Here is an 18,877-nt window from a genome sequence, read left to right as displayed (position 1 = left end):
TTTAAACATCTGGCAGAGTTTTGTCAGCTGTACAAAAGGGAGCAAGTCTCCTTAAAGTAATAAAAGATGACCACAGAGCCAGAATTTGGCATTTCCAGCCTCTTGGAGAGTGAGGAGAAGTGGAATCGGGGAGCAAGGACACTGTGTGATGCAGCAGGACCCCAGAGCACCCTGGGTCCCATCTCCCCGGGAACTCAGCCTGGGATCAAGCCACCCGGACGGAGTCTTCCCAGGCTGAGCGATGCTCCCCTCTCCACCTCTCACTACCCGCATGGCTTTCTGGGCAAATCCTGGCTCTGCAGAGCAATGCAGGCACCAGAAGGAAGGTCTGAAGTGAAAACAACACTTGTCTCTTCTGAAGAGGTGGACAAGACCCACAGAAACCCAACAAGGGCTGCAGACATCCTGCATGGCACTACCTGCCCGCAGCCAGGAAAACCACTAGATTGAAGCCTGGAGATGTTCACTTGGAGGATCCTCATACCAACCACCAGCCAAACAGGCGAAGTCCGAGGCAGCTGTCCTACTCTCTGCCCAAAAGCCACGATGACCCTCACCAGACACCCGGCCCCTGGCTGCACGCTGCTCGTGCATCACCAGTGATCTTCAGAGCCCACACCCTCCGCCTGGCAGAGCTTCCACCCACGCCAGTTTGCAATTAGGCTGAGAAACGGGTGTGGAATATGCAATGGAGAGCTGCAGTGCAGAGAAAATATCTCCAGCGCAGATGGGATTCTGCCCTAGATTCAGATCACTTCCCTTCAACAGATGCAAATTTCTTCGCACAGACATGAATGCCAAGAATTAATGAGGATTTTTTTTTGGACAGAAACTCTTTTACGACGACTCTGCACACTGGAACTAAGGTTCAGAGGCAATTGCAACGACCCCTGATGTTATTTGTTTCCTTCCCAAAGGCAGGGCAGACCAGCAGTAGCTCTAACACCTCCCTTTACACGACACGAGCCAAACCAGGGTGGATGATCTTCTTTTGCTTTTATTTCATTTCTTGTTACCAAACGTTAGGCTGATCCGAGCATCTGCACGAATTGTTGGGTTTGATTTCCTGTCTGCTGCAGGTCAAAGATTATGTCACCACGAGTATATTTATCCTGGTAATTAAATTCAGATGGTTCCTCTTTTATTTCCTCTGCCCCTCCTTTAAAGAAGAACTATAAAACCTTACTTCTGAAAAAAGCAGAAACAGAAAACCTGACCACGGGCAAGCTCCTGCAGCGCGTAATGCTTTCCTGCTGCCCACCACCGGTGCTGGGTACGGGATGTCACACGTGGGACGGAGCTGCTCCACAGCTTTGGGCCTTTGCTGCTGGAGGCTGGGGGGACACGGCAGGATCCGGCGTTCCCACAGGCGGGACATTGAACCCATGTGCAAAAACCAACGACCACTAAAATCCAGGCTAAAGCCACTGTTAAAACTGAGGCTGAACCTGTGCTGAAATAGACAGTACGATTTAAGGTTCTTTTTCTCACCCAGGTCTAACAGAAGTACATTTCTGTTCAAGAATAAGCCATTCATCACTTTTATTCAATTTATTAACAATTTACTTGATTCAGTGCTTGTAAAGGTGCCGCCGTGGCATCTCTGGAGACCAGGCTCCTACGGAACGGTGAGAAGGACCATTCAGCCCAGCCAGCCTGAAGAAATCAACTTTGCTAAACTGCTCCTGCCTCCCTGTCCACGTCACTTTGGTAACGTGATCAGCCAGAACTGCTGAAAATGTCCAGAGTGTCCTGGACTCATCCAGCACTTTGAACAACCAAGACCTAGAAAATGCACCACACAAGGGCGTCTTCTGGTGCAAAAGAGCTCACACTGACACTGAAGACCCACAGATGGGCTATTAAAACACCGACACGAGAAAAGGGGATACTCAAAGTAAATAAAAGCTCTTTCCACCATGGTAAGTGAGCACAAACCTCAATACAAACTCCTGCCGTCCCCACCAACTTCAATGAGAGGACTTTCGTGTTTAAAGCAGGGACACATGCGCAGTCCAACAGTGTGTTAACAACAAATACAGTTACAGCTGGTTTCTCTCACCATTTTTATCTCATTATCTGCCAAAGAATATCATGCCCTCGTTTGTCTACGCTGGCTGCCTCCACGTAGGAGCCATGAGAGCAGAGGACAGCCCAGGGTGGACCTCACCGCCCCACTGGCGGCTCGCCCAGCTCTGCGTGGGCTGAGGCTCCTGGTTTTCATTGGGATTTGGTGGTTTTCAGTCTGTTTTTCTGCGATTTTGGTGGTGGTGGTTTGTAAACGGTGGTGTTCGTAATACAAACGTCCTTGTGACAGCAGAAAGAGACTTCGGAAAAGAAAGGTCTTGGCACCTCCTGCAAACTTTGGATTTCTCTGATCTCCTCTTAGAGCAAGTTGCAAGCTGGGTCTGCTGGACGTGGGGACCCTGAACTTGAACCCCTCTGCAGAGGACAAGGCCCAGAGAGGGGAAGAGCATGAGCTTGTGCTCAGTGGTGGCTCCCACAAGCACTAAAACCAGTGGAGCTACCCTCTGCTGCCAGGGACACCACTGCCTGACCAGGGGCTGGAAAAATCGTGGTCTTCAGGTAGAGAAACCAGAAGAATTACAAGACCAACAACTGACTGCTCGAAAATATGGTCTGTTAACTTAGCAAGTATCTGACAACAATTATGACGACAAAGTCAGCTGGTCCCCGAGCAGTGAAAGTGTTAATGGAAAGTCCAAATCTCTGCAGCCTAAGAAGTGCCAAATTTGAATCCAATTATTGAATGCAGTCAAAGTCCATTTATGGGTTAAGATACATTCTCCTGGATCACTCTCTCACTACGGACTCCGTAGATTTTGAAGAAAGAAATGAAGTTTCTCAGTTCAATTCACGTAAAAACATAAAAAAAGTATTTGATTCAGAAGAAAGGGAATTTCTAATGGGCTGGGATGCTACAAAGTCTGCATTAATATTTATCTGACAGGAAAGTATGACTCTTATGTGAAAGTAATGCTCTTTCTCCCAAAAAAAGCAGCAATAAAATCCCCAAAGGTTCATCCTCGTTTTTATCCTTCTGCCCTCATTTTGGTGTTTGCTTCCCAAATCCCTGTGCCTCCTCTTAAAAAAAAAACAACAAAAACCACAACAACCCTCAGTTGCCAAGGAAACCCAGTGAGCAGGGAATTGGCAGGGCTTAGCACGACTGAAAAGAGCTATGGGAAGCCAGTTAAAGTCCCAATTAAGAACGGATAGCCTCAGCCACGCAAAGGATGGGACACGGAGCCTCCGTGCGGGAGTTCACACGGCAGGAAGCTCGCCCTGGCCGCCTGCAAGCCAACGGCTCGCTGCGGTGCGATGGGTTTGCCCCATCTCTGCAAGCGTGCAAGGGGCAAATCCTGCCACGACTTCCTAGCCCTGCTTTGTGCTGATCTCCTACACCTTTGGCTATAATCATATAAATATATAAATTATACAAATATATAAATTATACAAACATATGAATTGTATAAATATATAAATTATATAAATATATAAAATATACCTAATGAATATAAAAATAACGCGTCCACTGAACACTAGGTGGGACTGTGCAGGGTCCTGAGGGCTACAGCAGGTTTACAGGGATTGAACCCCGAGGACAGGCAGAAGAACTGGTGCCGTGCCACAGCCATACCGGCACCAAAAATGAGAAAAAACAGCGTTAAAGCTGGCAGGAAACATTGTCGCTCCACATCTTCTTGCTGTTTATTTAATAAAGAGGAATTCAGGGCAAATCTGTTCTCCTTTTTCACACTGCTATGGCATAGCAGGGATGAGTCCAGCTCCTGAATTTTAAATTACCCTGTTGAGATTGTGAGCCTCCTCCTTTCTCATCCAAGAGGGAGGACTGCTCCTTCCTTTCTCTCCATTTTAATAGTTTTTATAACAAAGATAGAAGAGGAGCTTCTACACAGAAGAAACTCTGGGTCCTCACACGTCCCAGACACATTGTCTACCCAGTGACAGGGAAGAAACCTCCTGGTTTTGACCAGAACCATCATCCTGCACACCCTCCTCCTTTGATGAGCACCCAGCTTGCTCTCAGGAAAAGATTCTGTTTCAGTTATCCAATATTTACTAATTATAAAAGAAAACAAACCTTCTTAAAAACTTCCCACCTACTTTTAGCTTTTACTTTTTTTAACACGCATAGCCCCGAGCTGTTGAAAAAACACACATTTTAAAACACAGAATTGCTTTTTTTATGAAACACAAGCCGAAGATGCTAATTCCACGTAACTGTCGGGCAGTTTCTGCCCAAGTTTCCTCAGTACCAAGATGGTTCTGCAGACAGGAGGGGGCACTTGGCCGAAAAACACCATCATACTGCATTACAACTCTGTGCCAATTTTGGATACGAGCAAAAGTCCCCATTTGTAATAAAAAAGACAAAATAACTTGGACAATGACTAAGGGCTCTACGTCTTATGCATGAAACTAATACACTATTTGCAATATGATACAGAAAACTAGTATCTCGTTCTGAGTAAAACATTTTATTTTCTCTTAGAAAATCCCACTTTACGGAAGCGAACTACGCTTTGAAGTTATAATGTGATAACCACACGTTTTGGAGGCTGAGGGCTCGCCCCGATGCTCCAGCGAGACGTATGGCTACCAGATTATACGGCATGGGGTGCGTGCCAGCCCCGCGGCCCCATGCCCCGCACGCCCGTGCTGCGGCGACCTGGCGCCCGGGACTTACGGGATTTTCCGGCTCGAAGCCTCATCGGCAGAGCGCCAAGTGAAGCCGCTCCAGAGGCAGTTGGCTGAAAAGCAGCTCTGGTGGTGTTTGAACTGAAGGTGCTCGGGCAGAGAAACCAATCTGACAGGGTGTGAAAGGCAGATGAGAGCGGAGGAGGGAAGGATGCGAGAGAGAATTGGAGAAGAGCGGTTGGAAGAGGGAGGGGAACGAAGGATGCGAGGAAGGAGACGTCGAAAAGGAAAATAAAATAGGTAAGGAATAAAGGGGGATGTGAAAAAGCAAAAAGGATGGAAGGAAACGAAGAGAAAAAATGTGAGAGACATGTAATGTACACCTGACTTACGCATTTTTAGTATAATTCATCACAAGCACGCCTCCCAAAGACAGAGAGCAGAATCAGACATCCTCCTGCAGGCACAAGACCCTGCCTCTTCTCTGTCATAGTGATTAAAGCTCAAAGAAAACTAAAACCACCTTTGCAACATCAAAAAAAAAACAAAAAACAACTGGTGAAGTGACTGTGCTGGACTCCACAGCCTGTATCTCTTTACCAGAACTGTGTGTCCGTCTCCTCCTCTCCGCTGCCTGAGGTCTGTGAACTACATCTTCCAGGTATCCGCTGGAACACCTCCGGCTGGAGGTGGAAGGCACCCACTTAACATCATCTGAAGAGCCAACATTACTATTGACTGACAAACCAAACCTGACTCTCGAATGGAAGATGCAGGAAAAAACTGCAAGTCCTCCCCACTTCCATCTTTTTGGGACTCCTCTATGCTCACAGTACGATGTAACAAAACTCCACAAAAGTCACAAAAAGTCAAAAAGCGGACGAGTACAATGCCATTCAGCACCCTGAGCTGTGGCCCTGGGTGACAGCTGCCAGGCTGAAGGTGATGTTTAGTATGTTTTAGAATAGCGAAGCATCGATGGAACGTAACAGAGCTGACTGCCAGTCAGTCCTGGGATGTGATCCTGCCTTTTCCACAAACTAAAAAAAAATCCCAGTATTCAGAAAGAGAGACTTTGCAGTAAAGCCTGGGCCAGTGCTAGTATTTACAGCTGGTTTGAAGGGTGGAAGTGGTCTTTAAAAAAAATAAAAATCTTGTTCATAGCAGCATGGAGGGAACGTGCTGCTAGAAGAGACCTTTTTGGACGAGACACCAGCTCAGGGCCCCAGACTGGCTGGGTCCATGGAAACCTTGAGGCACTCTTTGGAGAAGAGGAATTGCTTCCTCTGTGCAAACCACATTGTACTTGACGGAAACGTATCGTGCAGCCTTAGATCATTCTGCCATCGGAAAGAGGCAGAGTTATTTTTGCCTCTTCCTCAATCGCCCTCCATCGCCGTGCAGCGGTGCCCCGCGTTACAGCTCAGCGCTTCTTTCCACCTCCAAACCACCAGCACAACGACACGTTTCCTACGTATGTCAATCCTACACCGTGAAAAGAGGGAAGATGGAAAATATTCTGATTGGAAAACCACACTGACTCTTCTCACTCGGGCGCTCGCTGTTTGTAGGTCCCCCACTGCCCGATGTCACTCCGTACCGTAAAGTCGAGTGTCTGCCGGAGCGGGAGACGCTGTTGCCAACCGGTGAGGGCAAATTACTGCCTCTGTGCAGGTCCTCGATAGATCGGCTCCAAGGTTTGGACTTGTCCATCGAATTTTCCACGTTGTTCTCCAAACTTTCAAAGTCAAACCTGAAAGGAAAGAGAAATTCCAACGCCGGGTCGGAGAGAAAAGATGCACATAGCATTTTCCTTCCTGTTCGACACCTGCAGATTTCAGTAGGTGCCAAAAGATTACAAAAAGAAAGGAGGAAGGCGACGCAGGCTAGCTTCCCTTCGGCTGCTCCGAACGCACAGCGCAGCAAACCTGGAGCCTGACAAAGGGAGCAGCTAACCACACAAGCACTCAATTTCAGAAGGATCAAACGGCTACACGTTACTCTACTTCAATGTAAAATAAATACAATATTGGCTGCTTTGCTGATGAATAGCCCTGCCTTGAAGGGAAGAGGGAGAATGCTTAAAGCTGGCTCCGTTTTATTTCAGTAAATCAATACGTTGTGCAAGTACTAATTCAGTTTCCTCCATCAATACGGGACCGAGGGTTCACACTGGCCTGCTGGCCCTCACGAACCTCCCAGCACATGTAACACATTACCACAATCATTACAGATTTTCTTTGATTTCTGAGTCCTTGCCCATTGTACCGCTATTTCAAGCAAAAATTCCTTGTTCCCCTTACAGCTTTTGAGGTTATTACTCATGTTTACCACGTTGGAGAGGGGAAAAACCCAGCAAGCTAGCTTGTGCACATTTGTATAATTTTAGGAAGAAAGTCTTTATACAAACACTTCTTTTTGCTGTGCACAGTTTTTTCCAGTGTTAGTAACATTTTAAGACATATAATTTTCCTTCATTAATTTTATTGCAACCCCATCAAAAAACCTCTTTTCTGTGCGACGGTATATACGCATCGGATGGCATCTTTGCTAAAAATAAAATCAAATGTGCTCAGCTTGAGTTCCTAACTGCAACAGTATCTTTAACCTACTGCTTCTTTTCGTGCAGTTTTATACAAAAATCTATCGCTACAATATCCTGAAGTGAAAGCCTGTGGATATTTAAAACAAGACTCTCAGCTGAACACCTATTTCAAATTGCGTGATATCACGACTAATGAAAGCTAATTTTTTCCCTATTGTTTTTAATAGAGCACATGTAATGATTTATTACCTAAATGACTAAAATCTGACTCTCAGCTAACCAGAAAAAAAAAAAAAAGCTTGTTTCATTGTCTTCCTGACTTGCAAAATCACCTTGAAATTCCTACTGCTGTCTTGCAGCGCAACCACCGCGCACGATGCCGATGACTGTATCCCTACGACAGTCAGAGGCCAAAGCTAAAAAACATGTCAGTGCAGCCAAAGAGATAAATAATCTCAAGGCTTAAATTTAGGGTTTTTTTTCCTCTGCAACATGTTATGATCCAATGGATTTGGATTAACATTTCCATTTTCTCCGCTCTAAGGTACACACGTGGTATTACACCAAGCTGCTGGCAGGATAGCTCTGCTAGAAAAGCTGAGCATCTGCCCTGGCATTTCCCTCTTGCTCTGCAGGGATGGCAGGAGCTAAGCCCAGGGAGCACCAGGCATGTCTTACTTACGTGACTGCATACTGTGCAAAGGACAAGTACTCCACCAGAACATCCAGGCCTTTGTTTTCTTCATTCAGGAACTCCCTGACCCATCTGTTAGAAAAATCATTAGACATCAGAGTGTTTCACAGGCTTTGTGTAGTTACTGGAATTCTTGTTGGATAAACTAGAGAGAGATCCATTGCAGGAAAGGCAGCACTGCTGAGCAAAACTTCGCTTTCTCAATCAGGACTTCTTTAAAAATGTCAGTTATTATCTAGAGGACTTGAAAACAGTCCTTTAGATGACTTTACAAATGTACTGAAACGAGTCTTTTTGCAGCGCTACGATGGGAAAAACATTCCACTCAAAACCAAAAGCATCAAAACCCTACACGTGCTCTGCGTTGCTCAGAAACTGGTCGTTTGTTCTCCTAAGCGCTGAGCTCCCAGTTGGGAAGTGCCATTCCCACCGCAGTGGTGCTGGTGCAAGAGGGCCAGGAGTGTGCTGGGAGCTCGGCTGCCACCTGGCTTCGCTCCGGACCCAGGCTCATCTCCTCCCTGGCACACGCCGCCGCGCAAACCGCCGAGCAGCCGTTACAGCCGCCTTCGAGGGCACGAGGCACAGGGACCTGGCTTATTTTTTTTCCACATCCTGATCCGTAGCAGTATTTCAAAAGCATCCAGACAGCACACCGGCACAAGAGTAACAGCATCAAAGGTGAGATGTGGCATCCTGGATGCACATGACACAGTAATTTTGCCTTCTCTTTTTAGAAGATGTTAACTTATTGCTGTGAATTTTGCTCCCTGAGAATTATGCAGAATAATCTTCGATTCAGAAAAAGCCTGTTATCTTCCGAAGCTTTCAAAAATTCAAAAATGCCAAGTAAAGTTTGAAAATCCATACATCTGGGGGTAAACCCAGGTGAGCGAGGATCCTCAGCACAGCCCCAGCTTGGCTTTCCTCCAAACCCCAACCAGGGCAGCCGAAACCCCAACAGGAGCGGGCTGGGTGTCACTGGGACAAGTAGGGAGCCAGGAGGGAACCGGGGCTCCGGGCTCCCCTGCTCTCAGCAGAGTGGGAATTCACTACCTCTGAGTTACTCTAGTCTTCGGGCTCTAAATCATTTGCTATTTCCTGCTAAAATAAACAACCTGGCATTTTTATAAAACATATTTTGAAACACATCTTTCAGCCAAGTGAACGAAATCAATAAACATTGGCCTTGTCAGCCTCCTTTATTTATCTGGTGCAACATCACGGTTCCTTCTGCGCACCCATGAGCCATCATAAATCTGCAGAGCATCACGCTCTGGATGCCCTAAGTCTCTGGTGGGGAATCCTTTGTGTTGGGAAACGAGGGAAAACATAGCAGGAGCCAGAGCAAGGAATGCAGGAGAAGATTTTTGGAAATATCTGTGACGGTGCAGCTTGCAGGAGGGTCTCCCGCCGCGCTGGGGAGTTGGCTTCCATGGAGAGAGAACAGCTATTGCTCCCACAGTTTAACACACTCTCGTTTCCTCAAAATAAGAGCAGCATCCTGTAAAATGGATGGAATTGAGCTGGATGCATAGTGTGGTCAGGAAACAAAGCGCTGAAGAAAACTTCCTGGCTGTACCAGTGCTGAAGTGGCTTCTGGTCCCGAGACCCAAAGCAGGGAGGTGAGACCGGTGGAAACGCGGACGGGAACGGCACGTTCAGTAAAAAACTAAGTCTCTGGTGATTCTTTTAATTTCGCTATTTGAGAAGAATTTTCTGCTTTGTGGAAGTAAAATCCCAGTAACATTACTCACAGCCAGGCCTCATGAACCGCATCATGTTAAAGCTATAAAACAGCATGGGGGGGGTTATATATATATTTATAGCTGCAATACTATTACTATCCTAGACACAACCATGCTCACTGCTGCTCTGGCTGACTTGGGGTGAGGAGAAGTTAACCACAATCTTTTCACAACCTTCACAAAGACGTGGATAAACCCCAACATGAAAGGAATAAGGCTGAATTATTTTCCTGAGATGCCCAGCTACCCCTTAACTGAGCCCTTCAGGCTTTACCAATCAATCAATCAATCAAGTAGTATCACTGCTTGACATGCAAAGAGATATTTTCTCAAAGACATTCACCAGATGAGGTAAAAAAAACCCCAAACATCTTAGACCAGAGATCTTCAAAAATTCTTACCCGATGTGATTCGTTCTTAAAGAAATTTCCAGTTCTCGGAGTACTTGAGTAGACTCTTGGACTCGTCTTCTGAATTTCTGTAATTGAGTGAGCAGGCAAAAATAATAATTAGACCCACGTGATGCTATCAAAAATAGCAACATCTCACGCAGTGCAGATTGAATAAATAAAACACTAAGGTAAACTGAGAACCCCTCTAAATCCTGAGGAATGCAACAACAACAGCAGTCAACAAAAACGTGTAGAAAAACAACTTCTGTTCCCATGCACATTTGTGAGTTTCCAGGATTAAGAAAATTAAAAGCCTGTAAATAAATAAAACATTTCTTTACAATTCGAGCTTTGTTTTAGTATCAAACTCCCCATTGAGAACTACAGCATTTGGGTTTCGCTCTCAGCCTGGTGCTTTAATCCCGCTTTCGCGACACGACACCCACACCAAAAAACCTGCCGTGATTTCTGCATAATTACCAGCTCTGTGGGTGCGAGCCAAGAACGAAACACACGTGTGCTGCCATCTGCATGCTTTAATAATCTGTGCACGCTAAATTGTGTCTGCAAAATGAGATACTGGGAAAAGGCCATAAAACAGCAGAAGTAGAACACTGCAGTAGAACCAGCTGCAGAAAGACTGTCCCCTTCTCTCCTGCCTGGGGCTCCCTGCCCACGGAAACGTACCAAAACAACTGGATAAATTATTCTGGAGCACTTGTTTTGGTAAAATCCTCATTTGTGAACAGGCTAAGTGAGAGCAGAAGGGGATGGACAATGATAATCGTCTTGGAACTGCAGTACCTCACAACCAACCTGGCCACCAGTTACCACACAGGCAGACTCGGTGTGTTTGGAAAGGGCTTATAAATGTTTAGGACACGGAGCACCACTGCTGCAAGTAGGACCATGCTCTGAATACCAGGGGAAAAGGGTTTGTTCTCAGTGCACCACAATAAAAGCAAGGGGACTACTTGGTAGCTAATAATTCTCAGGATTTCATTTATTGAGGTGAAGATGATGAAAGGACGGGATTTACCTTGCCCTGCTGACCTAGGAGAAAATGATCAGCTGCCTTTTTGCCCAGGGTTTTATCACATGCTAGTTAGCACCGCTGGCTTACCTGGAGTAAGACTAAATCCCAGCTCAGAAAGCCACTGGCAGACTGAAATAGATGTCTCACTGTGAAGTCCTAGTAGATGCAGGCACAATTAGTTTTTACTCTGAAATAGCTGGTTGGGATCAGACCAACAGTTTCTCTGGACCTGGGTTAATTAGCTCAGAGTACAAGAACACAGCACCTTCTCTCCCGAGAGAGTTTAACTGTAGCTGCGAGCGACATGGAGCCTTACCTCTCTAGAAGTAAAGGTAAAATGCTGAGTAGCAAGAGGCAGACAGGAGGCTGGGGTGGGAGGGCACGGCAGAGAGTGGGAGCACGTTCCCACGTGGGATCATCATCCCACATGGGTTGCATCATCTTTGCAACCACGGCATGAGCAACGGACTGGCTCTGCGTTTGCTGGGCTCCGGCAGCCACCGGACTGCAATTTCTTTTAAAATGTGTCATTTCAACACTTTCATTTTCCTGTTTCCAAACGCAGCTGGGACGAAAAGCAATTGTTTTCCTGGGAAGAGCCGTTACGACCCCAATTACAAGTCGAAACAGCAGCATTTGGAGCCACCTTCTCTTGGCCACGTTGGGGACCATCAGCAAAACTACTGACACCACCTCAATTACAGCAATAATCCCAGTAAGACAAGCTCTCCTCACAATATCCTACATCCATCCAGAAGCCCATCTGTAAACCTTTCCGCCTCGCAGCCCCGGCTGAGGAAAGGCTGCTGGTGATACAGAATAACGCAACAAAGGAGAGGAACTCAATGGAGTTATTTTTAGGCTCCTTGGGTTTTGTCATTTGTCATGGGACTCTTATAGCAGCATTAGGATAAGAAAGGCTTCAATGTGCGCCCACGGAGTAACCACCCAGCAAAGCCAAAAACACTAAATGCATTTCAAAAACCCTTCAGGAGAAAAAAGACAAAGGCCCCTGTTCACTATTTAACAAAAAAATAAAAAACCTATAATCAGCTACGGGGAAATTTAAAGGCTTCCTACTAACTGGTTTCCTACTCCTCGTCAGAGCCTCCAACAAGAGAAGCACTGTCAGAAGATGTTACTGCAGCGATGGCACGCTGGAGGCGCGGGCACCCCGGGCTCCCCTCGCCTTTCGCCGGGATGGAGCTGCACCTCCGCCGCGGCCGGAGCCGGCCCCGGACTGGGAGCCCCGTGTCAGGATCCGCGTTTTCCCGCGGGGCACCGGCCTCCGCTGATTGTCCGGCGACACAAAGCAGCGATTGTCGAGGAGGAGGCAGAGCCAGGCAACGGCAGGATCTGCTGCGCTCTCGCTGCCTTTTTTTTGTTGGTTTTTTGAAGGCTATTATAACTATCAACACAGGATGTGAGCTGATATCCAAAGTGGTTCAATGCCAAAGGTTCAGCGACGGTCCTCTGAATGGGACGTTGGTTTATTGTTATTTTAAAATCCTGGAGGCCAGCACTAAGCCCATGAAAGTGGTGCAGAAATATCAGAACCAGGCACAATCCCGGTACAGGAGCCACAGTCAGGGATGCACATGGTTCACGTGGAAGGGCAAGTGAAATGCCTGAGTCCTTCACGAGTGATTAACAAACTATTTTGGACAAAATAATCTGCAGAAGGATGGGCAAGGCTCTGCCGTGTAAGCACCTCCCAGGTGATGTCTTTACTTTACAAACAACCTGAAAAACCCCGAAACCCTGAAATTCATGGATAAGGCTGTGAGAGGTGAACGGTGCCGCCTGTACCCAACTTCTGTCACCCAACTGCCCAGAGAAAAGGACTTAAAATTTCAATGTTCCTCTCACATGGGTCAGAAAAGTGCCATCCGACAGAGGTTTTACTCACCACCAGCTCTGCCCACATGGGATGCCAGACCTTGAGCACAGCTCAGTGATAATTTGTCACACTGTTTACTGAAGCTGAAGTTATTAAAACAATTTGCTTCGCGTGTCAGATGGTCCTTTCCTATGCAACATCCGTTCTCCTTTCTGAGCTGCGAAAACCGCAGCATCTTTCCAATTTCTCTTTGCTTCTCTCTGCAGTTTCTTACATCTCCAAGACTTTTACGGGGCCTTTTACACAAAGGCAGGAAGGAACCCGGACCCCAGGACCATCCTCATGGAGGGACAGGCGAGAGGAAACAGGACGCTCCTCACCTTCCTGGTTACGGCCGGGTCCAGATAGCCCTTCAACTTCTGGATGTATGTATGTGGAGGGTTCTTCACTTGAAATCTTTCCTGCAAAGGATACAAGAATAAACATCAGCCATTTTACAACATCTTCTGTATTTACTTACTATATATATAAAATGCATGCACATATATATTTAAACAGTATCTATTTATAATATAGTTTCCTATGTGCATACCTTACAGTCACAAATATACAATCTATGCACATAGAATATGCATGCAAATAAAATACATTTCCATTTATCTGAAATTTGATATTTATATAGGATGCATAAAAATATTCCTTACATATTCAATGGTGGTTTTGAATTTTACTTGCACATACAAACACACACATCTGAAATAACAGGGTTTCTGCAAGTCAAAAGTACTGACAGAAGAGAGAAGCATTAGAAGAGCGGACACATGTCCACGTTTGACTGAAAGGCATCACTGCAAAAGCTGAGACACCCTTTTTATCATTTGGAACAAGCCTAAAACCACGCTGCACGGTCAATACATGGGAGAAGTCACATCATTTCATTGTTCAGATTCCAGAAAAATGAATGCAAGAGTAGTATGTTACCAAGAAACAAGTAATATTTTAACTCCATTGATATTAAACTGGATTGTCTTCCTAAGCAGCCCACTAGCTCCCAGCCCAACCCTTACCGCTAGTTCCCGTTTACAAGCACTGGGGTGAGTGCCACGGGCACAGGCAAAGCCTCCCTTGCCATGGCCACAAAGAGGTCACACAGTATTAGGGCCACAGTGGGTTCAGTTCACCCTGGTGGACCTCCACAGGCAAACGAGGACCAGTTTTATTATTATTCAGGCTTTACTTCCATTACAAAGCACGCACGGGGCTGGCCAGCTCTCCGGGCAGTACCGATGCAGATTCATTACCATCCACCACACAGGAGGGCTTCTTTATTCTACACAGATACACCCAGTCCCAGCAGCATCTACGTCAACACAACGCTTGAGCACCATCACGTTCATCACGCCTTGGGGTCAGCTCCCCACACCATTTTTGCCAGCACCACTCGCACAGGGAGAGCACTGGTGGTCGAGCTCGTCCCACAGCTCCTGGAGATTTGCAAGGTTTCCCTCCACACCTGTGTCACACGAGGGCAGAGCTGAGGGATCTCCAGCACGGTGGGAAGCGAGCTGGCAAACGCTACGGAGGCCACTGTTCCACTTACCAGGGAAATTAGGGACCAGATGCCCATCCCCATCCTGCTGGGAAAGCCCAGGAACCACCACGTGCCTCTTCTCCCAACCAAGGCTGCAGTCTGATGAACCTCAGGACACGGTGGAAGGCAGGTTCCTGCAGTCATGGGCTTTACCCACGTAAAACATCTCATTCCCCACGTCTGTGTCCCTGCATTCTGTCGCACCCCCAGCGTGCCCCATCTCCCTGCCCCATCTCGCTCGCTGCTAGTTCGGTGCCGAGAAATTCCCACCTGCCTTGGAGACTCGCTTCTCCCTGAACGTCCCCCAGCACCTCACCTTACAGGGGGCAACTCCATCTGCAACCCAGCACTGGCCACATTCGGAACCAAATAAAAGATTCTGATGACAAATAGCAGGTCTGCAAAGTTTGTATTCTGAGAGCTGCTTGATTTTCACGTGCTTTTTTACCAGCTGCACGGCCGGCTTGAAATTCATCCTAAAGATGCTGCGAAACACGAGCTGTTCTGCGAGGAGTATGCTGTGTCCAAACCTGTTAAGAGCATTACCAAAAGTTCTGATACTATTTGTATCTTGGAAGAATTTTAAACTATTCTGCCCCTTCCCTTGAGGAAAGATCTCATAACAATTTCCTCCCAAAATTTCGCATTTTATAACCGATATTTGAAACCTCCCTTTATTAGGTCAGGATGCAATTTTGACTACATTATCTGAAAGTTATTTCATAATGAATAGGACGCTGCTGCCCAGTTACCAGAATGTACTGTCTGAACACCAAAAGTTGTTCCTGTTATTATCTTGCTGAAAAAAAAAAAAAAAAAAAAAGTAATTCATCATGGTCAGAAGGAAAAAATGAACAAAAAAATCTGCCCTGTGGTGCGCCAGCCCCGGGTGAGAGCTCTGTAAGTCAGACAGCAGACACTTCTTTCCTCTTTTACAACTGGATTTTTTTTCCATGCACCTTCACACGTACAGCCCAAACACAGCCCTGGAATTTGGCATTTCTTTTTTATCTGAAAAACAGTTCAGGAAACACGAAGTTCTTCGTTGCCAGCTCCTCTCTGGCCAAAGTGACATCCAGGGTGTCCGTCCCGCTCCATCCTCCCCTGCTTCCTCTTGGCTCTACAGGCATGGGTGCTTGGAGCCAGTTTCATCTCAGCTGGTCCTCATGGGTCAGATTGCCCCTTTCACACCCTTGTAGATAAATCTGCAGCTAACTGGAAGTGCTTCCAGTGCTTATATTAGCTCCACATTAGGTCTCCTATTTATACCTCCCCTTTTTGGGGGTTGTCTCATGCCACTGTAGTGCTGCTGTGTTTAGCCTAATCCTCCAGAAAAGCTATTTTACTCTCATGGATTTATTTCTCTTACTAACTAATCAGGCATCATCTGCTAAAGAGACAGGAGCTTTTCCTTACTGTCAGATTTAATATCTGGAGTCTTCAAAATGAAACGCTTGAAGACACTCAATGAGCACATTTCGTAGTCTGAGATGCAGATACTATATGTTTTTGTTTGTTTTCTTAAAACCCAACTGCAATTATGTATTTATGTAATAATCTCTACAGCAACTTCATTAAAAAGATGCTGCTCATTACTGCCTAGTAGAATTATGTGGGTTGAAGGATTTTAAAGACATTATCCATGAACAGCAGATACCAGCAATGCTCTTCTCTAACTAGTTCTAACCAAGAACCACTTGGTTAGTGGTTAGTCTACTAGTCCTGGAAACATTTTTATAGCCCTTTAAAGTGTTTCTTCTGCTTTGAGAGGTTAGCCCTTAAACTTGCCCTTTCCTGGCTATGATTACTGTCTCGGTTTACCCAGCTTTGACTGGTTTATATTAGAGGCTGCTACGTCGCAAGCTGCAGGAACCGGGGCTCGGTGCGGTGCAGCGAGGCAGCCCCAGGCTCCCCGCCGCCTGCGGGACACCCCGAACGGCTGCTTGCAGCCAGCGTCCTCCCAAAAACCTGGGCCTCTGCCAGAGGTCCCAGGGGGTGGGAAGGCACCGTGCCCATCGGAGCAGCGCGACTGCAGTCTGGTGTTTCACTTGCCATGTAGGTGACTGTGCAGGTTGGCCAGCCCAGGCTCCTCTCAAGGTCCTTCTGGTCCTTCTTCTTCACTTCCTTGCAGAGAGAAACATGTTTCATAGAATCATAGAATCGTCTGGTTGGAAGAGACCTTCAAGATCATCGAGTCCAACTGTTCCCCCTGCACTGTCAGGGTCCCTAAACCATGTTGCTCAACACCAAATCCACACGGTTTTTAAACACCTACAGGGATGGGGACTCCACCACCTCCCTGGGCAGCCTGTTCCAATACTTCACAACCCTCTCTGGAAAGAAATTCTTCCTGATATCTATGTATCCCAGCTAACATCGAGGCAGTGCTGTTCACACGTAACCCACTTGCCTTGGATACCGTAAATAATGAGTTAAAAATTGTTGCTTTTTCCTGTCTGCTCTTTCTTTTCACTTTTGGTTAATTCGCAATTGCTCACTGGACAAATCTGCTTTCAAAATAAGAATTGATATGGCAAGGGGTTTGACACCATTTCAGTGAGGAGGTCGGGGATTTTCACCACACATATAAAACTCAAAATCTGTATTTGAGTCTCCAAACTTCACGGAATAAAAAGCGTAAGCCAGTAGGTGACATCACGACTGGGACACGGTGGCTTCCCCTCCCCAGGACCGAGCCATTCAGACACAACAAAGTTAATAAATCCCAATGAAACCAATTTTATCTCCGCTACGTGACTCATAGAAGCACCAACACTATCTACAGCCCTGAACGGAGAACGGTGCAGACCAGCAATAACTCGCCCCTGCCTTTGTCAGCCACCTAGAAAGCAAACTAACTTAATTTCCCAAGGATAAAAGGCCCTTTCTTCCTTGAAAAATTGCTGAGGCTATAAGCCAGAAGGACGGACAAGCGCAGAGGAGCCAAGGGCAGAGAGCAGTGAGATGTCCTGGTCCCCAACACCTCCCTTTGGGGTAATAAATGACAAGAAGTGAGCGGAAAAAGCTGGAACAGGGGAGCACAACACTGCTCCTGTGCTTCTTTGCCCAGCAATCTCTAGAATTAGCACTTTGATGGATCCCAAAAAAGGGAGGCTTTGCTTCAGCAGCAAAGAGGAACTGCCGGATTTATGCGTTTCCTCTTCCATGTGATCCTACGAAGGACTCAACACAGCTCTTGTTCACCCAAATCTGGAAAACGTATTTATTCCATAACCAGGAAATTGTGGCTTTTCCAGAGATCTTTTGCTTCCAAAAACACTCAGGATATTTTCCGCACTAGTGAAATACGTTGTCGTTATTATTATTACCCTCGTTAACTTGTTTCATTCTTAGGATTCACACACATCAGGTAAGTGTGCCCGACCCAGTACCCCGGCTTGCCAGAAACGCCAGAGGGCAGTGGCTGCGAGGAGGGCACGAAGCACACGGATGGTGAATGCTGGGGAAAGGAGGTGGATGAGTAGGGCTGGAGACCAGCCCGAGGCACAAATGCGTCGTAAACGCTGTGCACGTTCCCACCGCCTGTCACCCACCCCACGCAGCCCCGGCCCCGGCGACCCAGCCGGCCCGCCGGCAGCATGGCACGTCACTTCCTAGGTCTTGCTATGGAATGAAATGACAGCAGCCGCTCCTTTCTGCGCTAATTAGGGGGCAAAGGGATCCGTTTCCACCTCTATTGGTTTTCTGCAAAAGCAGGTCACCAGTGCTTCTGCGAGGGACCCAGCCAAGAGCCACGAGAGCTGCAGACGCTCCCTCCACGGCCAGAGATGCTGATCCATGCCCACCCCCACACCGCTGAGCCTCAGACCCCTCGTGTCCCACACATGTACCTCCCACTGCTCCATCGCTCGCTGTGTAGGATTTTCAGTGAGTCACCCCTCTCAAGGCCAGCAAGTCAGATAAATGAAGCTGTGAGCACCCACCGCCATCCCAAGCACAAGTACAGGCTGGGCTGAGAATGGATTGAGAGCAGCACGGAGGAGAAGGACTTGGAGTGCTGGTGGATGAGAAGCTCAACATGAGCCGGCACTGTGCGCTGGCAGCCCAGAAAGCCAACCGTGTCCTGGGCTGCATCCAGAGCAGCGTGGGCAGCAGGGCGAGGGAGGGGATTCTGCCCCTCTGCTCTGCTCTCATGAGACCCCACCTGGAATACTGTGTTCAGCTCTGGGGCCACCAACATCCGAAGGACATGGAGCTGTTGGACCAGGTCCAGAGGAGGCCACGGAGATGATGCGAGGGCTGGAGCACCTCTGCTATGGAGACAGGCTGGGAGAGTTGGGGCTGTTCAGCCTGGAGAAGAGAAGGCTCCGGGGTGATCTTATTGCAGCCT

At 47.2% G+C, this 18,877-nt stretch overlaps 1 protein-coding gene across 5 annotated transcripts in view; it reads right to left on the bottom strand.

The window, feature by feature from the left end:
- The window catches only part of FMNL2 (formin like 2), a 148,913-nt gene that overhangs the window by 46,138 nt on the left and 83,898 nt on the right, over positions 1 to 18,877 (bottom strand). For all 5 annotated transcript variants that reach the window (XM_086615400.1, XM_086615401.1, XM_086615398.1 and 2 more), the window contains exons 3-6: positions 13,316 to 13,396; positions 10,069 to 10,145; positions 7,911 to 7,994; positions 6,284 to 6,436 (exon numbers count right to left, since the gene is read on the bottom strand). In XM_086615400.1, the coding sequence (XP_086471526.1) occupies positions 6,284 to 6,436; positions 7,911 to 7,994; positions 10,069 to 10,145; positions 13,316 to 13,396 (395 nt within the window). The remainder of the gene's footprint in view (positions 1 to 6,283; positions 6,437 to 7,910; positions 7,995 to 10,068; positions 10,146 to 13,315; positions 13,397 to 18,877) is intronic.

The sequence above is a fragment of the Tauraco erythrolophus genome, chromosome 8 (genome assembly GCF_009769465.1).
Source record: "Tauraco erythrolophus isolate bTauEry1 chromosome 8, bTauEry1.pri, whole genome shotgun sequence".
Classification (NCBI taxonomy): domain Eukaryota; kingdom Metazoa; phylum Chordata; class Aves; order Musophagiformes; family Musophagidae; genus Tauraco; species Tauraco erythrolophus.
Note: the sequence above shows the minus strand (reverse complement) of the source record. Positions and strands in the feature narration are given on the sequence as shown.